This window comes from Choloepus didactylus, chromosome 2, assembly GCF_015220235.1.
Source record: "Choloepus didactylus isolate mChoDid1 chromosome 2, mChoDid1.pri, whole genome shotgun sequence".
Taxonomy (NCBI): Eukaryota; Metazoa; Chordata; class Mammalia; order Pilosa; family Megalonychidae; genus Choloepus; species Choloepus didactylus.
Window position 1 is genome coordinate 169,340,173 of NC_051308.1, and position 22,936 is coordinate 169,363,108.

At 35.9% G+C, this 22,936-nt stretch overlaps 1 protein-coding gene and 1 pseudogene across 3 annotated transcripts in view; both read left to right on the forward strand.

The window, feature by feature from the left end:
• SLC44A5 (solute carrier family 44 member 5) overlaps window positions 1-22,936 on the forward strand; it is a 386,861-nt gene that overhangs the window by 337,190 nt on the left and 26,735 nt on the right. For all 3 annotated transcript variants that reach the window (XM_037826900.1, XM_037826902.1, XM_037826901.1), the window contains 4 exons: window positions 671-731; window positions 13,308-13,431; window positions 14,936-15,019; window positions 17,717-17,829. In XM_037826900.1, coding sequence (XP_037682828.1) covers window positions 671-731; window positions 13,308-13,431; window positions 14,936-15,019; window positions 17,717-17,829 — 382 coding nt within the window. The remainder of the gene's footprint in view (window positions 1-670; window positions 732-13,307; window positions 13,432-14,935; window positions 15,020-17,716; window positions 17,830-22,936) is intronic.
• LOC119527160 lies at window positions 5,642-7,302 on the forward strand (annotated as a pseudogene).

Consider the following 22,936-nt stretch of genomic DNA (forward strand, 5'->3'; position numbering starts at 1 on the left):
ATGTACAGTCACAAAACCACACGCACTGTTTACAGCATATCAATTTGTTGACTTGGGGTATTATGAAAGACTAATAAGTTTAGCTTCAACTATTCCCTGACACCATCAAACTCTCTACTTGGATGGGTTTTTTTTTTGCTGTCAGGAGCCAGGAACTAATGTAATTTACAGTCATCATTTCATTTATGTGTTGATGAAGCCCCATGGCTACTTAGTAACAAATAGAATTTTATCTCCAAACCCAGTTTGATAATCACTCATTTAAAAAATCCTAAACTCTTCCCAGGTTTGAGATTTAGGAGGGAATTCTAAAGCTTTGTTATGTTAATTAATATTGATGGCTCCTAGAGAAGACATTTTTCCAGAAATATTGAAGGATTAGAGACGTAAGATATGGCTAAAACAAAGCTACACACCTTCAAAGGTATATCTCAGTTTCAGCAATTCTGGTTTTATTGTTATTGCTCCCATTGAATTATACTTAGGACATTTAAGAGCATTTTTTGCACATGTGTGTGCTACTCTCACAATTATTATTATCAGGGGAAGTAATTGGAATAATATGATCATTACAGAATATAAATTTTTAAAATAAAAAAATTTATATTGAGAATAAAGGTAGTCATTATATAGCCTTTGAAATGTTAACACACTTTTCCTTCCATTTTAGTCTCTCAGCCAAATTATGCTGACTGAAGATTGCCCAACAGTGATTTTTCCAAGCAGACCTTGTAAGTTGTTATTATTTTACCTTAGAAACACAGAATCTACCAATAAATTATTTAATTCAGATCCCCTAATTCACAATTGAGGAAATTAAAGCCAAAAAAAGTCCTCTGATGGCCTAAGGTCCCAGAGATAATTAGCCTAAGCTAAACCCCATCCTCCTGCTCCAACCAGCGATATTTCCACTGGAACCTAGCTTTTAGTTTTGCTGTAATATACATGCAAAAATAGACTGAAAATTAACTTTTAAATATCAGGTTGATTATTTTGTGGTCTATGGACCATGTCAGTCCATATATGGACACATTCATACACACTCCTGAATTCAACCAAAAAGTTTGTTCAGAAATTGCGTGGGAGGAATGGGAAGAAGAAAGGTGTTTTAATTACACCAAACATCATGAAATTAGTTGGCTTAAATGATGGAAATTTATTAGATTACATTTGGAGGCCAAGGAAATGTCCAAATCAAGGTATCATCAAGGTAATGCTTTCTTCCTGAAGACCAGCTGCCAAAGATCCTTGGATTCTCTGCCACACAGCAAGGCACATGGGGGCATCTGCTGGTCTCTCCCTTCTCTATGTTGCTTTCTCTCTATATTCATTCCGTTTGTTTATAATGGATTCTAGTCATAGGATTAAGTCCCATCTTGAATGAAGTGGGTCACAGCTTAACTGAAGTAGCCTCATCAAAAGGTCATACTTAAAATGGATTTATACTCACAGGAATGGATTAAATTCAAGAACGTGTTTTTCAGGGTACATAAAACTTCAAACCATCACAAAGGGACATACAGTTTTCTTTATCATTTGGAATTTGAAATAATTGTATGTCTCTTAAATGTAGCAATATTTTATTTCCTTAAAATTGTAAACATTATTTAACCAATATTCTGTTTAAGAGAAAATGAAATTATCACTCATTTCCTTTCCTAAGGATGTATTACTAACTAAAGAGAAAAAAACTTTACATAAAAATGTTTTATCACAGTACTATTCAAAATATCAAAAAAAGAGGAACCACTCTGACCAAAAGCAAGAGAATTAAATAAATTATGAGGTATTGATTAAATTAAATTTTTAGAATTATTAACTATGATATTAAGAATTATAACATGAAGATGTATATGTCAAAATATTAAATAAATTTTGAAATTTTTTGTGTGTTATAATCACAAGCATGTATAAATTACAACTAATAAAAAAAAAATACTATTCAGAAAACCAAACTGATTTTAGGGAAGATGGCAGAGTAGGGAGCTACAGGACTCAGCCCTTCAACCAGAACAACAACTATTAAACAGGCAGGAAATGTCTGAAACAACTATTTTGAAACTCCAGAAGCCAGAAGAACACTGTATAACATCCAGGGAGGAACAGGAGTAAGAGGCTGATAAACTATGTTAAATAGCAGTGATTTTCTCTCTCCTCCCAGTGGCTGCTGGTGCCCATCCCACATCCTCCCAGCAGGCCATCATGCGGTCCAGCCCCTGGCTAGCATGCTGGTAACAGAAAGGGATTTAAAAATCCTCTTCCCCAGACCAGAGATGGGAATGGCCAATCACTGATCCCGGCTTTCGATTAGCAACTTCGGATCACTAGGGGCCCAGGTCTGAGGACAGACATTATTTCAACCCACTCTGGACAAAAAGCCACAGTGGAGGAGACTTAAAGACACTATGCCTCCTCAGGGCTGTGAGGGAAAATTGGTTAAAGGGCTGCATTTGCTGGGCAGGCCAAGAAAGCTCACCTTTGGGGAGCCATGGAAGAAACTCTTCCTGATCCCCTCCCCAGGATCCTTTGGAGCCAGCCTGCAAACATTTTGTGGGTCCCTGGTCCTGCTTCGGCTGGTAAAGACTGACTTGGAAAAGTTCTCTCTGGTGTTTCCCTTCTCCCAGAATTTGTCCTCCAGGCAAAAGCAGTTTGAGACAAGGAGAGAAATACAAGAAACTACAGCAGCAGATAATCTGGGGCAAAGACTTGCTGGCTTCAAACATGTGGGGGAGGGAGGCCTGTCTGCTGGGAAGCAGAGGGGACAACCAAACTCCTGTAAACAGAGAAATTCTAAAACAGTGAACGACAAAAATCCAGGACAAGACATAGACCCAGGAAGACAGGGAAAACCCTGTACACTGCATTCATCTTGGGCAAACCTTGGGTAGGAAGACTAAAACCCAAGAAAATCTCTTATCTTATCACAAAATCAAGAAACAGACATCTCAGGGAATAAATCCCAGAGTTAACATTTTAAAATATTAAAATGTACAGTGTGCAACATAGGAGTTCAAGACAAACAAAGAAATGGAATCATAGCCCATTCAAAGGAAAAAGATGAAAATACAGAAAACACCAATGAAGAAGAGCAAAATGTGTACATAGTGAACAAAGCTTTCCAGAAAATGGCCTTAAAAATGCTCAAGGAGATGAAGGACAGAGAACTAAAGGATATCAGGAAAACAATGAATCAGCAATATGAAAATCTTAGTAAAGAGATAGAAATTTTAAAAAGGAACCAGATGGAACTACTGGAGTTGGAAACTACAATAACTGAAATGAAAAATTTTCAGGAGGGTTTCAAGAGCAGATTGGAGCTGGCAGAAGAAAGAATCAACAAACTCAAAGACAAGACACTTGAAATGAGAAAGGCTGAGGAGCAGAAAGAAAAAAGAATTGTGAAAAGCAAAGCTACCCTAAGATACCTCTGGGACACCACCAAGCATGCCAGTATATGCATTATGGGAGTCCAAGAAGGAGAAGAAAGATAGAAAGGGGTAAAAAGAATATACAAAGAAATAATGACAGAGAACTCCTAAACTTAGCAAAAGATGTGAATATGTACATCCAAGAAGTCCAGACAATATCAAACTGGATAAACATGAAGAAAAATACACAATGTGCCAGTTTGAATGTATTGTGTCCCCCAAATGCCATTATCTTTGTGGTCTTGTGGGACAGACGTTTTGGTGCTGGTTAGATTTGCTTGCCACCCACCCAGCTGTGGGTGGTGACTTCGGTGGGATACTCCTATGGAGGTGTGACCCCACCCATTCAGGGTGGGCCTTGATCAGTGGAGCCATATAAAACATGCTGACTCAAAGAGACTGAACGGATTGCAGCTGTGAGTGACGTTTTGAAGAGGAGCAAGCTTGCTAGAGAGGAACGTCCTGGGAGAAAGCCATTTTGAAACCAGAACTTTGGAGCAGACGCCAGCCACGTGCCTTCCCAGCTAACAGAGGTTTTCCGGATGCCATTGGCCATCCTCCAGTGAAGGTACCCGATTACTGATGTGTTACCTTGGACACTTTATGGCCTTAAGACTGTAACTATGTAGCCAAATAAACCCCCTTTTTATAAAAGTCAATCCATCTCTGGTGTTTTGCATTCCACAGCATTAGCAAACTAGAACACACAACATCATATATTTGTTCTGAAAGCTACAAGAGAAAATGATATGTTATATGCAGGGAGTCCCAATTAGATTTAGTGCCAATTTCACATCAGAAACCATGAAAGCAAGAAGGAAGTGGATTGGAATATTTAAAATGCTGAAAGAAAACAACTGCCAAACAAGAATTTTCTATCTGGCAAGACTCAATCAAAAATGAGGGAGAGATTAAGACATTTCAGTTAAACAAAAGCTGAGGGAGTTCATCATCACTAGACCTGCCCTATGAGCAATGCTAAAAGGATTTCTTTAGACTGAAAGAGAAGGACACTAGACAGTGGTTCAAAGTGGCATGAAGAAATAAAGACCTTCAGTAAAATTAACCATTTGGGTAATTATAAATGCCAGTATTATAAAGTCTATTGTTTGGTATGTAACTCCACTTCTTACTTCCTACAGGTGCTAAAAATCAAATGCATATAAAGTAATGATAAATGTATGGTTTTGGACATACAATGTTCAAAGATTTAAGTGGTAACAAGTACTAAAAAAGGTGGGGGGAGGAAAAGTATATGTGCATGCTATTAAGGTTAAATTGGTACCAAACCAAATATGATTGTTAAATATTTAGGATTTTAAATTTTAACCCCATGGCAACCACAAGGAAAACAGATGAAAAATATTATACAGATAGAAAAGAGAAGTCACTCAATATTCTACAACACAAAAAATCAAATAAGTATAAATGTAGGCATTGATGGAAGAATTGAGGGGCAAAAAGGTATAAAACAGACAAAGTCTAAATAGCAAAATGGCAGAATAAAGTCCTGCATTATCAGTAGTTACTTTAAATGTTAATGGAAAATAACTGGAAAGTCAAAAGGCAAAGATTTGCAGAACGTCTTAAAAAGCATGACCCAACTATATACTGTCTGCACAAGACTCACCTTAAATTCAAAGATGCAATAGGTTGAAAGTGAAAGAATGTAAAATAATACACCATCCAAGTAGTAACAAAAAGAGAGCTGGGGTAACTATACTAATATCAGATAAAATAGACTTTAAGTCAAAAACATTTTCGAGGGACAAAGATGGTCATTATATCTTGATAAAGGGGACTGGTTAACAACAAAGGTGTAACAATTATAAATATAGATGCACCTAACAGCAGAGCCCTAAAAGATATGAGGCAAATACTGACAGATTTGAAGGGGGAGGTTGATGATTCTACGGTAATAGTAGCAGACTTTAATACACCACTCTCAATAGTGGATAGAACATCTAGTCAGAAGATCAATAAGAAATACAAGACTTGAATGTTACTCTAAACAAATTAGACTGAACAAACAAATATAGAACACTTCACCCAGCAGAAACAGAAACATTCTTCTCGAGTGCACAAGGATCATTCTCCAGGAGATACCATATGTTAGGTTACAAAACAAGTCTCAATAAATTCAAAAATATTGAAATTATGCAATGTATAGTCTCTGACCACAATGGAATGAAGCCAGAAATCAGTAACAGAGGGAGAAATGGAAAATTCAGAAATATGTGGAAATTAAACAACATACTCATAAACAAACAATGGGTTCAAGAGGAAATCAGAAGCAAAATTAGGAAATATCTTAAGGTAAACGATAATGAAAATACAACATTCCAAAACATATGGAATGCAGCAAAGGCAGTGCTGAGATGGAAATTTGTAGCTCTAAATGCTTACAATTAAAAAAGTTCAAAAAGAGAATACTGATCAGCAAAAGCTATAGGCCCAGAAACACCAAGTATGGGAGCTCCTTGATGGACTGGATGAGCAGAAAGCCCAGCTGGAGGAGCAATGCAAGGAAGTCCGAAAGAAATGTACTGAGGAGTCCCTGCTGATCTCTTCTCTGAAAGCTGAGTTAACTAGTCAAGAATTGCAGATCTCCACCTATCAGAAAAACTGACCCAAGCCAGGAAAGAGCTGTGCCACCTGTAGCAAGAAACAGCTGAATTAGAGGTGAGTGTGGAATCAAGGAAAGTTCAGCTGAAACCTCTTCAGCAGCATCTGCAAGACTCACAACAGGAAATCAGTTCAACACAAGTGGAACTGATAGAAATGAAAAAGCTGGAATACTGTAGTAATCAATTAAATTAGTGCCCACCCAGCTTTCCTGGAAATGGTGCTACAGATTATTGCAGCCTCAGCCCTAAAAGCAGTGAAAGAGCAAACCTTAATGAGCACACTGAAGGCCAGAGCAATCTAGAGTCTGAGCCCAAACACAAGGAGTCTCCAGCAAGTAGTCCTGAAATACACCTTCTGATGTGACTGACAAACAGGAAGTGGTGATTGCAGCTGATAATGAAAAACTTTGTCCTGAATTTAACAGTGGCAAACATTCAAATGGCAAACATTTTAATGTGGAATCGGGATCACTGACAGATCCAGTTGCAAATACAAACTTGGATTTCTTCCAGTCTGATCCTTTTGTTGGCAGTGATCCTTTCCAGATGATCCTTTTGGGAAAATTGATCTATTAGGAGGTGAACCTTTCAGATGTTCAGATACATTTGCATCTAGTTCTTCAAGCAGTCTTCTTCTGATCATTTTCCCATTTCAAATCCTACAGTCAGCAATAGCAGTAATACATAGTCACAGATCCTCTGTTTTTGGAAATGAATTAATTGGTTATGGATTTGATGACTTCAGCACATTGTTGCTCAACAATGAAAATCCTTTTAGTTCTGGCACATCGAGCTCTGTCAGCAATGTGGTCATTACCGAAAATGTGTTTGGGGAAACATTAGTCAAAAGTGAAGATGTACACCCAGCACTGCCACCAAAGATTGGAACTCCAATAAGGCCCTGCCCACCACCACCTGGAAAAAGACCTGTCAACAAATTGGATTCTTCTGATCCCTTTAAACTGAATAATCCATTTCAGACTTTCCCATGCAATGATAGCTCAAAGAAAAAGATCCTGATATGTTTTGTGATCCATTCACTTCTGCTACTACCATTACCAATAAAGAGGCTGACCCAAGCAATTTTGCTAACTTTGGGGCTTATCCCTCTGAAGAAGACATGGTTGAATAGGCCAAGAGGGAAAGTGAAAGAGAAAAAGCAGAGGCTTACCCGAATGAATCAGTAAGAGCAAGAAGGCTTACAACTGGCTATTGCACTCAGCAAATCTGAAGTATCAGAAGCATGAAGAATTCTCATGCCACTTGTCAACAATACTCTACTTCCTGAATACTGAAGCATTTACAATGTGTATCAAAACTACATACAAGCATGAGGATACAAGAAGTTTGTGATTCCTGTAAATGTGGCAAAGTTTGTTTTCTTACTCCATTTCAGATTTGTCTTGGTTTCTGTAAAAGCAGTAACCAATTGGATAACTTCACCTAGGCCCCAGTTTTGGTGTGCATTTATTATAAGCTTTTGCCTGCCTGTGCTACTTTTACTTGTAAAGTTAGAGCACCCAAAGTTCTGCCTTCTAGAATGTAGAGAAATAGTTTCACATCTGTGCTGCTCTAGTTCTGTGGTTATTCTGATGATAGCCAGTGGAGTTTTTAAGTTTTACAATACTGTCCACTGATTTGACTGAGGCGAAAGGAAAGAACATCCTGTTTCTTTTTTGATGATGCAAATTGGCTATTTGAAAGTAAATGTTTGTATTTCCTTATATTAAAACTATCATTTAGTTTGTTTTATAGGGACAGGAAAATTTTTTTACATAGATTTACTCAGCAATTGAAAAAGGGATGCTTTTTGTTGAACTTTATATAGCTTCAGATTTGATCTTTTCATAAATAAAATCATTAGAACCTGGAATATGTTTAAAAGATAATTTTTCTGGATTCAAAGATTTTTAAATTAACAGATACCTCTAAAAATATTTTGCTAATTAATAAAATCAGTTTATTACATGGAAAAAAAAAAACCTCACAAACAAAGAAAATCCCATGAGCAGATGGCTACACAGGGAAATTCAACCAAGCATTTCAAGAAGACTTAACTCCAATTCTGCTCATACTTTTCCAAAAATTGAGGGGTTGGAAATACTTCCCAATTCATTCTATTATGCCAACATAATCCTCATACCAAAGTCAGATAAAGATACCGGAAGAAAAGAAAACTACAGACCAATATCTCTTATTAATATAGATGCAAATATCCTCAACAAATTACTAGTAAACCCATTCCAACAGCATACTAAAAAAATTATGCACCATGATCTGGTGGGATTTATCCCTGGTATGCAAGTTGGAGTCAACATATAACAAAATCAAGTAATGTAATATACCACATTAACATTATGAAGGGAAAGAACACATGATCATTCCAATTGGTAAAGAAAAGGCATTTGACAAAATACAGCATCTCTTCTTGATAAAACATTTAGAACACTAAGAATAGAAGGAAACTCCCTCAACATGACAAAAGGCATGTATGAAAAGCCCACACCTAACATCCTGCTTGATGGTGAAAGACTGGAAACTTTCCCTCCAAGATGAAGAACAAGACGAAGATGCCCACCATCATCACTGTTATTCAACATTGTACTGGAAGTTCTTGCCAGAGCAGTTGGACAAAAGAAAAGAAGTAAAAGGTATCCAAATTGGAAAGGGAGAAGTAAAACTTCCCCTCTTTGCAGATGATATGATCCTATATACAGAAAATCCTGAAAAATACACAACAAAGCTCTAAGAGTTAGTAAATGAAATCATTAAAGTGGTGGGTTACGAGATCAGCACCCAAAAATCAGTACTGTTTAAATATACAAGCAATGAAGAATTGGAAGAAGAGATCAAGATCAAAATTCCACTCACAATACCAACTAAAAGAATTTAATATCTAGGAATAAATATAAACAAGGATGTAAAGAATTGGTATACAGAAAACTACAAGACATTGTTGAAAGAAATCAAAGAAGACCTAAATAAATGAAAAGACATTCTGTGTTCATGGATTTCAAGACTAAATATTATTAAGATGTCAGTTCTACCCAAAGCAATTTGTAGATTCCATGCAATTCCAGTAACCTTCTTTGCAGAAATGGAAAAGCCAATCAGCACATTTATATGGAAGGGTAAGGGGCTCCAAATACCAAAAGCCATCTTGAAAAAGAAGAATGAGGTTGGTTGACTTACACTTTCTAATCTTAAAACTTATTACAAAGCCAGAGTAATCAAAACAGCATGGCACAGGCACAAGAACAAATATAAAGTCCAATTTATGTTTTGGTTTACCAAACCCATGATGCCACTTACCTACATATTTGGTAAAAACAAACTAATATTAGGGAGGCCCCGGGACTGAAAAAAAGGAACCTCTCCCAGTCCTCCTACCCCTGAAGTGATCAGTATTCTGTATAAATAAAAACAGTGCTTTTGGGGAAAAAAATTGAATCAAATTGAGAGCTTAGAAATTAAGCCTCACATTTACGGCCAACTGATTTTTGGCAAGGTAGCAAAGACTCCACTGGGAAAGAATAGTCTCTTCAACACAATGGTGCTGGGAAAACTGGATCTCCATTTGCAAAAAAAAAAAAAAGAGGACCTCAACTTTATACCTTATATAAAAATCAACTCCAGATGGGTTAAAGACCTAAATATAAGAGCCAATATCATCAAACTCTTAGAAGAAAATGTAGAGAAACATCATCAGGGCCTTCTTAGAGTTTACATCCAAAGCACAAGCAAGAAAATAAGAAATAGAAAATGCTACATCAAATTTTAAAACTTTTATGGCTCGAAAGATGTCATCATTAAAGTAAAATGACAACCTACACAATTGGAGAAAATATTTGAAAACCACATATCTGATAAAGGATTAATATCCAGAATATATAAAGAAATCCTTCAACTTAACAATGAAAAGACATGCAAAAGACTTGAATGGGCAAAAGACTTGAATAGACATTTCTCCAAAGAAGATATACAAATGGTCAAAAAGTACATGAAAATATGCTCAACATCATTAGCCTTCGGGGAAATGCAAATCAAAACCACAAGGAGATAACATTTCACACCTATTAGAATGGTTATATTTAAAAAACAACAAAACAGAAAGTAACAAGTGTTAGAGAAGAAGCAGAAAAACAGGAATGCTTTATTGTTGCTGTGGCAATGTAAAATGATGCAGCTACTGTGGAAGATAGTTGGTGATTCCTCAGAAAACTATCGAACTACCTACCAATGACCTGACAATACCACTGCTAGGTATATACTCAAAAGAATTGAAAGCACGTACTCAAACAAATATTTGTACACCGATGTACATGACAGCATTATTCACAATTGCCAAAAGATGGAAGCAACCCAAGTGCCGATTTGAAATATTTAGAATAAGCAATCTCATAGAGTCAGAATCTGAGATAGAGATTACCAGGGAACAGAGTGGGAATAAGGAACGGGAAATTAAGGCTTAAAATGTACAGGGATCCTATTTGGAACAATGGAAATGTTTTAGTAATGGATGGTACAGGTTACAAGAACAAACATAAAGTGGAAGAAGAAGGAGTGGAAGTAGCTGGTAGAAGCTACTGTGTTAAGAAATATGCGAGAGAGGGGAAGTGAAGAGTGGGAGAATGGTAGCACAACATTGTGAATGTAATTAACAGCCCTGAAATTTATATCTGGATGTGACTAAAAGGGGACATGTTAGATTGTATATATGGTATTAAAATACAAATTTTATATAAAAAAAACCCATGGGCTACACTACATAGTGATCCCTAAGTTAAACCATGGACCATGGTTAATAGTACAATTATAAAAATGTGCTATCATCAGTTGTAACAAATGTTCCACAACAGTGCAAGGTGTTAATAATAGTGTGGTATGTGGGAATCCTGTATTTTATGCATGATTGTTCTGTAAACCCACAACTTTTCTAATAAAGAAAAAAAAATAATAGAATAAAATAAATGAAAAAAAAAACCCTATCCAAAGAAAAGATCGGAAAGAAGTACACCAGAGCATTAAGTGGTTGTTTGGGGGGTGACAAAACTATGGGCACTTTTTCTCTTCTTTCTTCTTTTTCCTATTTCTCCATTTTTATAATGAGTATATATTTCTTTTAAAATGGAAGAAAGACAATAGTCCTCAGTTTGATTAGAAAGTAGATACTGTTGAAGTAACTTCCAGCAAACACACATCTTACACACTCCCATCACTGTTTTCTGGGTCACTAAGTAACCTAAAGAAAGATGTAGTTACTGCAATCAATAGCACTTCACTAGGAAGCCCTGGACAAGGGTATCTGTAGCCAAGAACAGTGTTACAAATCTTTATACAAACAGGTAAAAATAAATCAATCATTAATCACCTAAAATAGATATGAAAGTATAAGACATGGTTTCTGCCCTTACCAGTACAATTTGGTTAAATCACACAATATAAAAATGAGCATTAATGACCAAAAATTTATAAGGCATAGTCCTTCACATGTGAAAGCAACATAAAGGTAAGCATTGTAATCAACTTGTATTTCCCCTAATAGGTGATTGATTAAGTATGCTTTGAGTATTATAAAGCTAATAAAATTCAGTCAATAAAGTTTATATAAGGAAATAATTCAGTAATGGATATTAAGAGAAAATACTGTATTTACTGCATGATTATGATTCAGAAAAAAAATTCTTGTAGAAGAAAGACTGGAAGAAAATTCATCAAATGTTAATATAGTTCATTGTGTTAATAGGACTATGTATATATTTGTAGCTTTCTTCCTATTTTCTCTATTTTCCAAATATGTAATGAGCATATTTAGTAATTGAAGCTTACAAATTGGATGAGATTGCCCAGGAATAATATGAAACAAGGTTGGGGGACCCTCTAGGTGGAAACATTCATATTTAAGGAGTGGAAAGGGAAAGAGAACACAGAGAGAAAGAGGATAGGAGATAATCTTGGCATGTAAGCCAAGGGAAAAGAATTTCAAGAAGATTGAAGGTGTCTACCATGTTAAAGGTTCAGAAAAGTTAATATTCAACAGCAAATATTTACTGAGTTCTACTTTGGGCCAATCACTGTTCTGGTTCAAGCAGAATGAAGGCTGAAAAGTATTTGGACGCTTTGGCAATTAGTAGATAATTGAGATCACTGGAAGGACAATTTCAATGGAATGATAGGGGCAGAAATCTGATTGGAAGAAGAGGGAGTGGAAGCAGCTGGTAGAAGCTACTGTGTTAAGAAATATGCAAGAGAGGGGAAGTGAAGAGTGGGAGAATGATACGGAGGCTACTAAAGGATTGTATGAATGTTAAGTTCTGCAAAGCTGGAGATAGGTGGACAAAGGATCATTTTAAGCTGGAAGAATCAAGAAAAGCTTCATAAAGACATATTTCTTTTCCTGTGTCAACTGCTTTAATATTTCAGGTTTAAACTCCATATAAATCCATGCAAACCTGTGGTGCATCTTATAAGAAAAATATGAAAGTGATCCACTTCTTATTTCACTTACCTTTCATTTAAAATTGGGTTTTTAAATGTTGGAAAATATTTTTAGTAATACAGGTTTGTAAAGAGGAAAGGATTCTATCTAATCAAAATAAGAATATGAATTAACTTTTCTCAGAAATTATGCTTGCCTAAAATGTATGGGCCTCTTTTGATGACTTCAGGATTTCCATCTCCTACCCACCCCATACAAACATGAAAATTAAAATGCTGGAAGAGAGTCAAATTACTGAGACTTCACAACCAACAATTTAGTTGTCTTAATAGACTAAAATTTGAGGTCATTTTCATTTCCCAACAAATTATTCACTAATCTTCAGTTTTCATGACTTAGATACTTCCGTAAGTATCTAAGATTTCAAGTAACAAGACTAAACTCATCCAGTCTTACAGATGAATGTAGTCTTTTTATTAAAATGTTTGACATTAATGATATGTACCAGTATTTCTGTTTTAAAACCTGTGCCATGCATCTTATTTATGACTATTTGGTGAATACACCATTTATAAAATAATCAAGTTTAGAATGTATCTTCAGATTATGATCATATTTGCTTGCTATTTTAGTCTTAGGACCATCAAGATCTTCAGATCATCAAGTAATGGGCGATTAGCTATCTATATTGAGCAATTTACACATTGTCTAGCAAAAATTTGATTATAAATAACAGAAAGCTTATGTATAGGGAGGGCATGATGAAGGAAGAAGTACAAAAGTGATTACCATAATTTTGATTTACTTTTACAGTTCTCCAGAGATGTTTCCCTGACTTCTCTACTAGAAATGGCACTTTGACAATAGGAAATAAGACAACCTTTCATGATGGAAGTGGAAAGAAAAGAAATGTTATTGAACTCAGAACAGCTGCAAAGTATGTTTGCTTACATTCCCATTTTCAGTTTTGGTGCATCCCGTATTGTACCCAAGACTAGAGCTCTCATTTGGTTTAGGACAATATAGGAGAAGAATTACATGTTATTATGAAATGTTCATGTCACTATGGATTGGAGAACTTGGCATATATTCATTCAGAAAAGCATGTAAAGGAGAAACCAGAATGATTTAGAAAGAACAATGTATAGTATCCAGTGTGTTTCAAAGTGGTTAAATCTTTCATATCGGCGAGTATAGAAATGCAACATCAAGATACATATTGGAAGATCTTTATGATTTTCTTGTTGAGGGAACATATTTTTCTAAAAAAGCCTTGCTTTTAAAAGCACCTTTTATTTTTTTTGAGTGACTGAAATAATAAAACTGACATGTTTTTAAAGGGGTGAGGGGGTAACAAAAGGTGAAACAACAAAACCATGACAATGCTGTATCAGTATTTTCTAAGTATTAATTATAATGCAGTAAATTTACTATTTCTCTTGGCTGTAGACACCGTGGTGCTAAACTTTATTGGAAAATGTTTTCCCTGGGTCCACACACACACACCATATGTGCACAAACATAAACATGCACAGAATATCATTGCATAATTTGGCTATTGGATTAAAAATGAAAGGGGAAGATATTTTAAAGTTTATTTCTCTTTCTTGAAAGACTTTAGCTGTCTAGGTAGAATAGTGCAGTTCCTGCATATTTAAAATATAATAGCAACATGACTGAATTTCACAAATTTAAAACTGTGTGAAAGAAATCACAAAATAATAATACAAGTATGATTCTATTAATATAAGATTCAAAAACAAGCAAAACTAAATTAAAGTGCCCCATGATGCATATGTAATTGGTGAAGCTAAAAAGAATTCTTATCATGAAAGTCAGGATAGTGATTACTTTAGGGGAAAGGAGGTATTATAATTGGGGAGGGACATATGGCACAAGGGGATGATGATATTTTATTCCTTGACTGGGATGGGTATGGTTACACAAAAGTGTTCACTTTGATAATTCATCAATCTGGAATTAGTGATTTGTGCACTTTTCTGTAAGTGCCCCATTGTAACTTCCCACTACAGACCTGTAAAAAGATTAGAGGACTTTTTAGAAAGTGCTGCCTTAGGGGAGTTAAAGATGATGTTCATTCTTGATGCTATGGATTTTGTAAGTTAAAACCTAATCTTATCATTTAAATTCATTTCTTACAGCATGTTTCAGCAATATTGAGAGCATATTATGTACTTTGAAAAAGGATCTGTTCACCATTTCTGAAGCCATGTTCTCTGTATGTGACTGTAGCCACCTTTGCAGGGTTACCAAACTGACATTTCACGGACTGTCGTGGCTAGGAAAAGAATCATACTGATAGATGGTTTCAAAAACATGCTTTGAATAGCAGCTTGCAGATTCCCTTTTATAATAACAGGACTATTTCTGTTTAATGATAGTAAAAGAAATAATTTATTTTGTTTCTTCTTTGAATTCAGTGGTGTCAGTAAACTCATTAAAGCAAAGTCATTAGGAATGAAAGTGTTTGAAGACTATTCAACATCTTGGTTTTGGATTCTCCTGTAAGTGAAAACTTATACTTGTTTCTTCTCCAGTCCCATTCTGATTTGATGTCTGTGGAAGTTTTTTTCCATATTCTCTGTTCTTGTTTATGAGTAAACAGTTGGATCAAGTTTCAATCCTGCCATTTTCTTGTTCAAATGAGATGAGGATGGGGCATGGATGTTTGAAAATGTGTCCAGTGTTAGCAGAAAGTTACAAGACTATAACGTTTTAATTGTATTCATTAATCTACTAATAGAAGTAGTCTTCTATACATAGACTTCAAGTCATTTGGAGCAGTATCTGCAGTACATGTGCTTTTCATCACAGGTTACAGTGGATATGGTATTAGTTCTCTGGTTGTTTTCTCATTGGCTCCTCCCTTGGCCTTCAAAGGATCATTCATGTTTTTTAACACTTCCCTTACACAGAATTGTTATCCCTATACTCAAAGGTCATTGTAGTTATAAGGACCTGAAAAAAATATATGAAAGGAGAAGGAAAGTAAATATTTTCAGACATAAGATTTGTATTCCTGGAAAAATGAGGGAAAAGGCTGTCACTCTACTAGGACAGGTACTTAAGTTTGACATATCTAAGGTGGTAATTAATATCTGGCTCTTGTGTCACCTATGGTTCCCTAGTGATCAAAAATAAAGTTACAATTTCTTCAGACACTTAAAAGGCCCTTTACAACCTGGCCCAACTTAGTTTCCTGGGCTCATCTCCATCCATAACTACTTAATTAGCCCTATATACTGTAAAACTCCCAAGGTTTTGTAAATTCTGTTACCTTTCCTAGCATATACTTTATCCTCCTGGGCAACTCCACCTCATCCTTTACAATCATCTTTAATGCCATTTTTTAATCCTTTCCTGACTTCCCCAGATACAACCCTCTGCATTCCTCATACCCATTATGTTTGTGTGCATGGAGGGGTGGGGGGGTGTATATACCTATCCATGTACACATATACCTAACTTCTATATTGTACCTACCATTTTGCATTTTATTTACCTGGCTCTTTCATCCTATTAATCTATAAACTCTTTTTTATGGGACAACTATGTTTAAATTATTTTCCTAACTCCTAGTATGGTACCTGGAACATCAAAGGAGCAAAGAAAATGCAGTTTCAAGGAACACTAGGACAGAAAGATAAGATACATTAAATTATAGAGTGCTTAATAAAGTCAAAATGATGTTATGTGTAAAATAGCTGTAACACTAGATAGTTTTGAGATTTTACTCTTTTTTGATGCTTTGTCATAAACAATTACAGTCATTAGTTTCAGTGGTTTAGGATGTATCTCCAAGTAGAGATTGTATTCTATACTTCAAAATAGTTAAACTCGTTCCGTTGTTGTAAGACCTTAATGTTTCCAGATAATTTTCATTTTTACTTTTCCATTCTTATCTGAAAGGTATACATTATAATAGTTTCTCCTACCACTCACCCCTACAACCCCATACATATACCGTAACCCTGTCAAACACACTAGTCACACCACCTTCATTATCAACTCTTCTGCTTCCATTTATTTTGTAAATATAAAATCAATGTATTTCTATACTGAGACTGTTTATTTGCCTAGAAATTTTATACAAGAATTTAAAATACACAGAATAAATGTTTCCTCTCTCTCTCTCTCTTTTCTCATCTTTTTGAATATTCTCCTTGAACTATTCCATAAACAATACTTGCACCATATTGGATGTTTAAGCTTTAGAGTGTCTGTGATTAAAAGCTTAGGCTCTTCAAGAACTATGACCTGTGAAGGTTCTTCAATCTAGGCTGACATCTATCCAGTGACAGTAATTATTAAGAATTTTCTTTAAAAAGATAACACTAAGACAATAAACTCAATAAATATTCCAGGTTTTGTCTTTTGCTATGCTTGGAGACTTGCAGAAAGAAGCAGAGGTGTCAGTTTCTTAACAGAAGAAACAGCCGAGTCTCAAACCTTAATGAATTCTCTTTGAGGAAATTACAGCAAAGAATCAAATATGACCTTAACCTGATATAAGGGGGAAAAGAAGCTTCTCTAGCAGCCAAGTCAAACCCAGGAAGAAATGAAATACACAAGTAAAATAGGCTTGAAATCAATTGGTTGGTAATGTCACACGGCCCAGGAGACATGGAAGTCTTACCATGGCTCCAAATAATGGCTCACAGCCCACTGGGTATCTGAAATAGGTGAATGAGATGTCAGGCATCACAAATTACTAGTGCTAATGAGAGCATAGCGTGTGGGCCATTTCCTTACTGCTCAGCAGTTATCTTGAAGGTTTCCATTAGTGACCAGGTAAATAGATCAGCATAAATGCATCATGGTGAAATTTTACAGTTTTATCACCTTGTAGGTAGACATGAAGGGAACAAAAAGGAAACAGCAACTGTGGCAGATAGGCTAAAATTGTAGGATAGAGGAATTGTATTTTTCTTTAAACAATATTTGATACTAGACTTCAGTTCACCTAGGCACATACGGATGACTCATGAATAAAATCCCTAATTGCCCAGTTCTTTCATATGAAAGTCTTAAAAGAAACCGTTGCTTTTATACTTTTTAGAATTACAAATGTTTCTGTAGTCAGTTTAAGTAAAATAATCCAAGAATCATTTTAATTAGAAAACAAGTGATGTCTTGAATTTTTCACTATGCTATGTTCAGCACATTTGACCCCTGTATTTGTTGTGGACTTTGTCTTCTAGTGCCCTGATTATCGCCATGGTCCTTAGTTGGATATTTTTGATACTTCTGAGGTTCACAGTTGGACTCCTCTTCTGGATATTCATATTGGGTGTGCTTGGAGTTCTGGGATATGGTAGGTATCAACCCTCTTAAAATCATAAAAATCTAAATAATCTTTTTCCTTTTAGTTGCATTATTGATTATTAGAAAGCTTTTACTTTCAATTGATTTAAAAGTTCTTTACAAAAAAGAATGTTAAATTGAGAGAATCTAATTAATTGTGAGTGTATCATCCCTGTAACTTCTTTTTTCTTGAAAAAAAAATTGCTATCCAAATGTTCCACTCTATTCCCTACCAACCTTTGGCCTCGTACCTCATGGGTATTAAGAAGGGGGAAAATTAGATTAATGAAAAACATTTCAGACAACTTTCTTTTTTTTTTTTTAATTCCTTTTATTTTTCTATCTCTTTAAAGACCAGGTCTACATAGTTACAGAAGTGTGCTATATTTTTTTCTTTCAACCCAGGTAGTACTTTTAATACAGGTACTGTCTCATCTTTTAATAATTAGTCATGATTCCATAATGAAGCATCACCCTTGTTCCAATTTGCTAAAGCTACCAAAATGCAAAATACCAGAAATGGGTTGGCTTTTTAAATGGGAGTCTATTAGTTCACAAATTTACAGTTCTAAGGCCATGAAAATGTCCCAATTAAGGCATCAATAGGACAATAGCTCCTCTGAAGAAAGGCCAAGGGCATCTGGGGTTCCTCTGTCACATGGGAAGGCACATGACCAGAGTCTGCTGGGCCTCTCTGGGATTAGCTTCTGGTTTCCGTCGCTGTCTCCAAAATGTCCCTGGGCTTCTGTCTTAGCTTCTCTCTCTCAGTTCCTGTGCATCCTGGCTTGTTTTCTCCCAGGGCCTTTCTCTCTAAGTGTCTGGAGAGCCTTTCTTAGCTTCTCCGGGGCAAACTCGGGATTTCATCTCTTAGCTTTTCTCCAAAAGTTTTTCTGTCTGCATCTCCAAGTGTCTGGGTCTGTGTCATCCCTAAGCTCTCTTAAGGACTCCAGTAAACTAATTAAGACTGACCTTGAATGGATGGGGTCACATCTCCATGGAAATAATCTAATCAAAAGGTCCAACCCACAATTGGGTGGGTCACATCTCCATGGAAACAACCTAATCAAAAGGTCCCACCCATGATAGGTCTGCCCCTACAAGACTGGATGAAAGGAACATGGCTTTTGTGGGGAACATAATAGATTCAAACCAGCACAGCCCTCTAGAGGAAAGTATTCTGAATTATAATCATTGGATGGAGTTACTTTATTTCAAGATTGAAATTTAACCACTAACTCAGTCCCTCAAAAAGAAGCACATACCAGATACAATGTGAACAATAAAACAAGGAATTGAAATCTGTCCCGTGGAACAGTATACAATATAGCAACTTCCTTTCAATCTTCTGGAAAAATATGTGGGCCAATATATGGGTGTTTGAGAGGTTTCTATTCAAAAGAATTGTTTCCTCTATAAAACCATTTGGATAGACACCACCCCCCACCCACCCAATTTTATGGTAGCTGAAACAAAAAGTAAGTCTCCTGTTTCTCTGTCTCTCAAAGAAGAGATGTATACATATTAGTATAAGAATGCATTTGAAAACCCCAGATTATGTAGCTACCCTGGGTTCTAACAGAGTAAGCCTTTTGCAGAAGAGAGTTGAAAAATACCTGAAGGAGGCAATGGGTTTACCCAGTGGAGATGGAGGAGGAAAATATTTCAGACAGAAGAAACAGCTAGAGCAAAGGCTCTGAGATAGGAATGTGTTCTAAGAATGGCTAGGAGGCTGGTATGGATGAGGTATACTGAGTGAAGAATAGAATAGTAGATGAGGTCATAAAATTAATGGAGGCCCAGAGCCCTGTAGGTTACTTTAAAACCTTAGCTTTTACTCTGAAAGTGAAATAGGGAAACATTAAAGGGTTTGGGGAGGGATGTGATGTAATGATTGCTATAGTTGCTGTCCTGAGAATTGTTGAGCCAAGAATCCAGGCTACCACCAGGGAAGAAGGCTCACCACATGGAGAAGGGCAAAGCTATGCTGGTCACCAAGAGTAGGAGTCTAGACACTTGTGTCTGCTCCATCGTACTGAGGTAGTGCAGTTGCCAAGGAAGACACAACACACACAAACACTGGTTGGAATAATACTTTACTTACATACAGAAGAGACAGAGTAAAGTCAGCTTCAGTAGTGGGTGTCAGTCTCCCATGGCCAGTGTGTCCCTACCAACAGCTGATTCAGGCTGATGGCTTGAACACATCCCTCTGTGTTGCAGTGGGAGAGACCCTCTTCTCTCCCCACCAGGAAAAGGTATACTAGTGGGCTTGGCCAGGTGCTATATGATGCACAAGCTTAAGCCATACAAAGAAGTTTGCTGTGCACTGGAATGGGGAAGATCCTCTTATAAGGAAAAAGAGGTCCTGGGCTGAGCTTGAGCTCACTGCCCAGTGTCCAAGTAAGGAAATGTTCCAGGATCAGGGCTCTGATTAGGGTAAGCCCAGAGAGGGAAGGCAGGTTGCATGATGACTACTTCACCAATGAAAATAGAGTGTAGTAAGGTAAGAGTAAAAGTGATAAGACCAGTGAGGAGTAATCCACATGCCAGATAAGGGAAGCTCAGGCCAAGCTAGTAGCAATGAAGATGGCCATATATATTTTAATGTAGAGTCAATTGGTTTCCTCATGTGTTGAATGTGGCTTATGAGAGTAAGTGAGGAGTCAAGAATGACTTCAAAGGTTTTGACCTGACTAACTGGAAGGATGGATTTGTCAACAACAACTGAGATAGGGGAAGGCTTGAGTGGAGCATGATTGTTGTAGGAAGAGGGGTAATTAGCAGTTTACTTTCAGACATGTTGAATTTGAGATGTTTAGTAGATATTAAAGTGGAGATGTTGAATAAGCAGCTGGATATTCAGTCTGGAGTTTGGGAGAGAGATCTAACCTATTGAAGTATATTTGGGAGTCATGAGTAATAGAGGGTATTAAGACTGTGAGACTGGCTGAGATTACCAAGGAAATAAGTGTAGATAGAGAAGTGGACCAAGAACTGAGCTCTGAGGTATTCCTACATTGAAAGGTCCGGAAGAAAATGAGGGAGCAGCAAAGAGAATGGAGGAAAAGTAACCAAAAGTAGGAGGAAACCCAAAATCAGGTGATGTCCTAGAAGCCAAGTGAAGAAAGGAGGGAATAATCAATTATTTCAAATGGTGCTAATAGATAAGTAAGATGAGAACTGAGAACTGATCTTACATTTAGCAGTATGAAGAGATTATTGAAAAAACCTGGTTAGAGTGGATCTGAGAGAGAATAGGAGGAGTGGAATTATAAACAGAAAATATAGATGGCTATTTGGGGCAGTTTTGTTGAAATGAGGAACAAGAAATTGGGCCACCAATGCAGAAAGAGGGTCAAAAATAGGTTTGATTTTGTTTTATTCTTTACGATGGGAGAAGGAACAACATGCTTGCATATTTGGGGGAATGATCCAGTAGAGAACAAGAACTTAATAGTGTAAGAGAGAGAGAGATATTGCCATGAAACTTGAGAATACTAAAGACAAACTCTCTTAAAAACGAGAGAGAAGACAGATCACATACAAAGGATCAACAATTAGACTGAAGCAGACTTTTGAGCAACAGTACAGGAAGCCAAAAGAAGTGGAATAACACCTTCAAACAACTAAGAAAAAACATCTGTTAACCCAGAAATATATATCCAGCAAATCTATCTTTCAAGAATGAGGGCAATATAAAGATATTTTCAGATAAGTAAAAGAGTGAGAGAGTTAACAAAATAGACCTATGCTCAAGGAACTCCTAAAGGATATTCTTCAGAGAAAGAATATTTATAAAAGACCTAATTGAATGGAAATACATACTGTCTTATATTTTCTATGGATATGAAGACCAGTGTCTCCCCAAAATTAATCTACAGATTCAATGCAATTTCCATCAAAACCTCAACAAAGCCTTTTCAAAGAACTTAAACTGATTCTAAGATATATGAAAAAAGCAAAAGGCAAGAATAACCAAGATACTCTGGGAGAAAAAAAAGGAAGCAGACTTGTCCTAACAGATATCAAGACTTACTGTGAAGCCATAGCAATTAAGACAGTGTGCTATTGGCACAGGAATAGAAAAAAAAAAAAAAAAAAAAAATAGAAAAATAAAAGAGAATAGAAAGCCCAGCCATAAATCCACAAATGCACGGAAACTTGATATATTTGTGATACTGCAGCTTAATGTAGAAAATAAAGACTATTGAGTAAATCAATTTGAGAGAATTGTGGGAAAAAATTAGATTTAATTCTACCTCAAATCATATAGGAAAATCAATACCAGATGAATTAAAGCCAAATGATAAAACGTTAAAAGGCAAGGTAAGAGAATACCTTCATTACCTCAGCTTAGGGAAGGATTTCTTAAACAAGGCATATGCAAAATTTACTGGCTATAAACGTAAAAGCATTGAATTTGATTATATTAAAATTAAGAATTTCTGCTTCTCAGAAGATGTCGTAAAGAGTGGAAAAACTAGCTATACATATAACTGACAAAAGGACTTGCATTCAGAAAATATAAGGAACTCCTACAAATTAAAAAGAAAAGCAACTGAATTTTTTAAATGGGCAAATGACATGAATAGACATGTCACAGAAAAGTAAGCATGAAAGTAAGCACAGGAAAAGATGCTGAACTTCATCTGTGAACTGAGAAATGAAAATTAGAACCACAATATGAAACAATTTTATACCTTTCGAATTGGCAAAAATTAAGAAGTCCTGTCAATACCAAACATTGACTAGGATGTGGATCTACAGGGATTCTTATAAATGCTTGAAAGAGAGTGCTTTGGGAGACCTCTTTGAAAAATTCTGCATTATCCCAAAAGTCAAATAATTCCCTACTATATGATCCACTCTTAAGCATATGCCCTCAGGAAACTCTCATATATGCACCCCAGGGCATGTACAAGAACATTCATGACAACATTGTTCATAATAAAAATTACTGGATACAATTTATATGCTCATTCATTCAGTAAATACACATTGTAGAGCAAAAAAATAATGGAAGTAATGAAGTTATTTTAGGATATTTGTTTTTCTTATTACTTTGCTTTATTTTGTTTAGAAATGTTTTGTTTTTTTTTTTTTTTTTTGATAAAGTT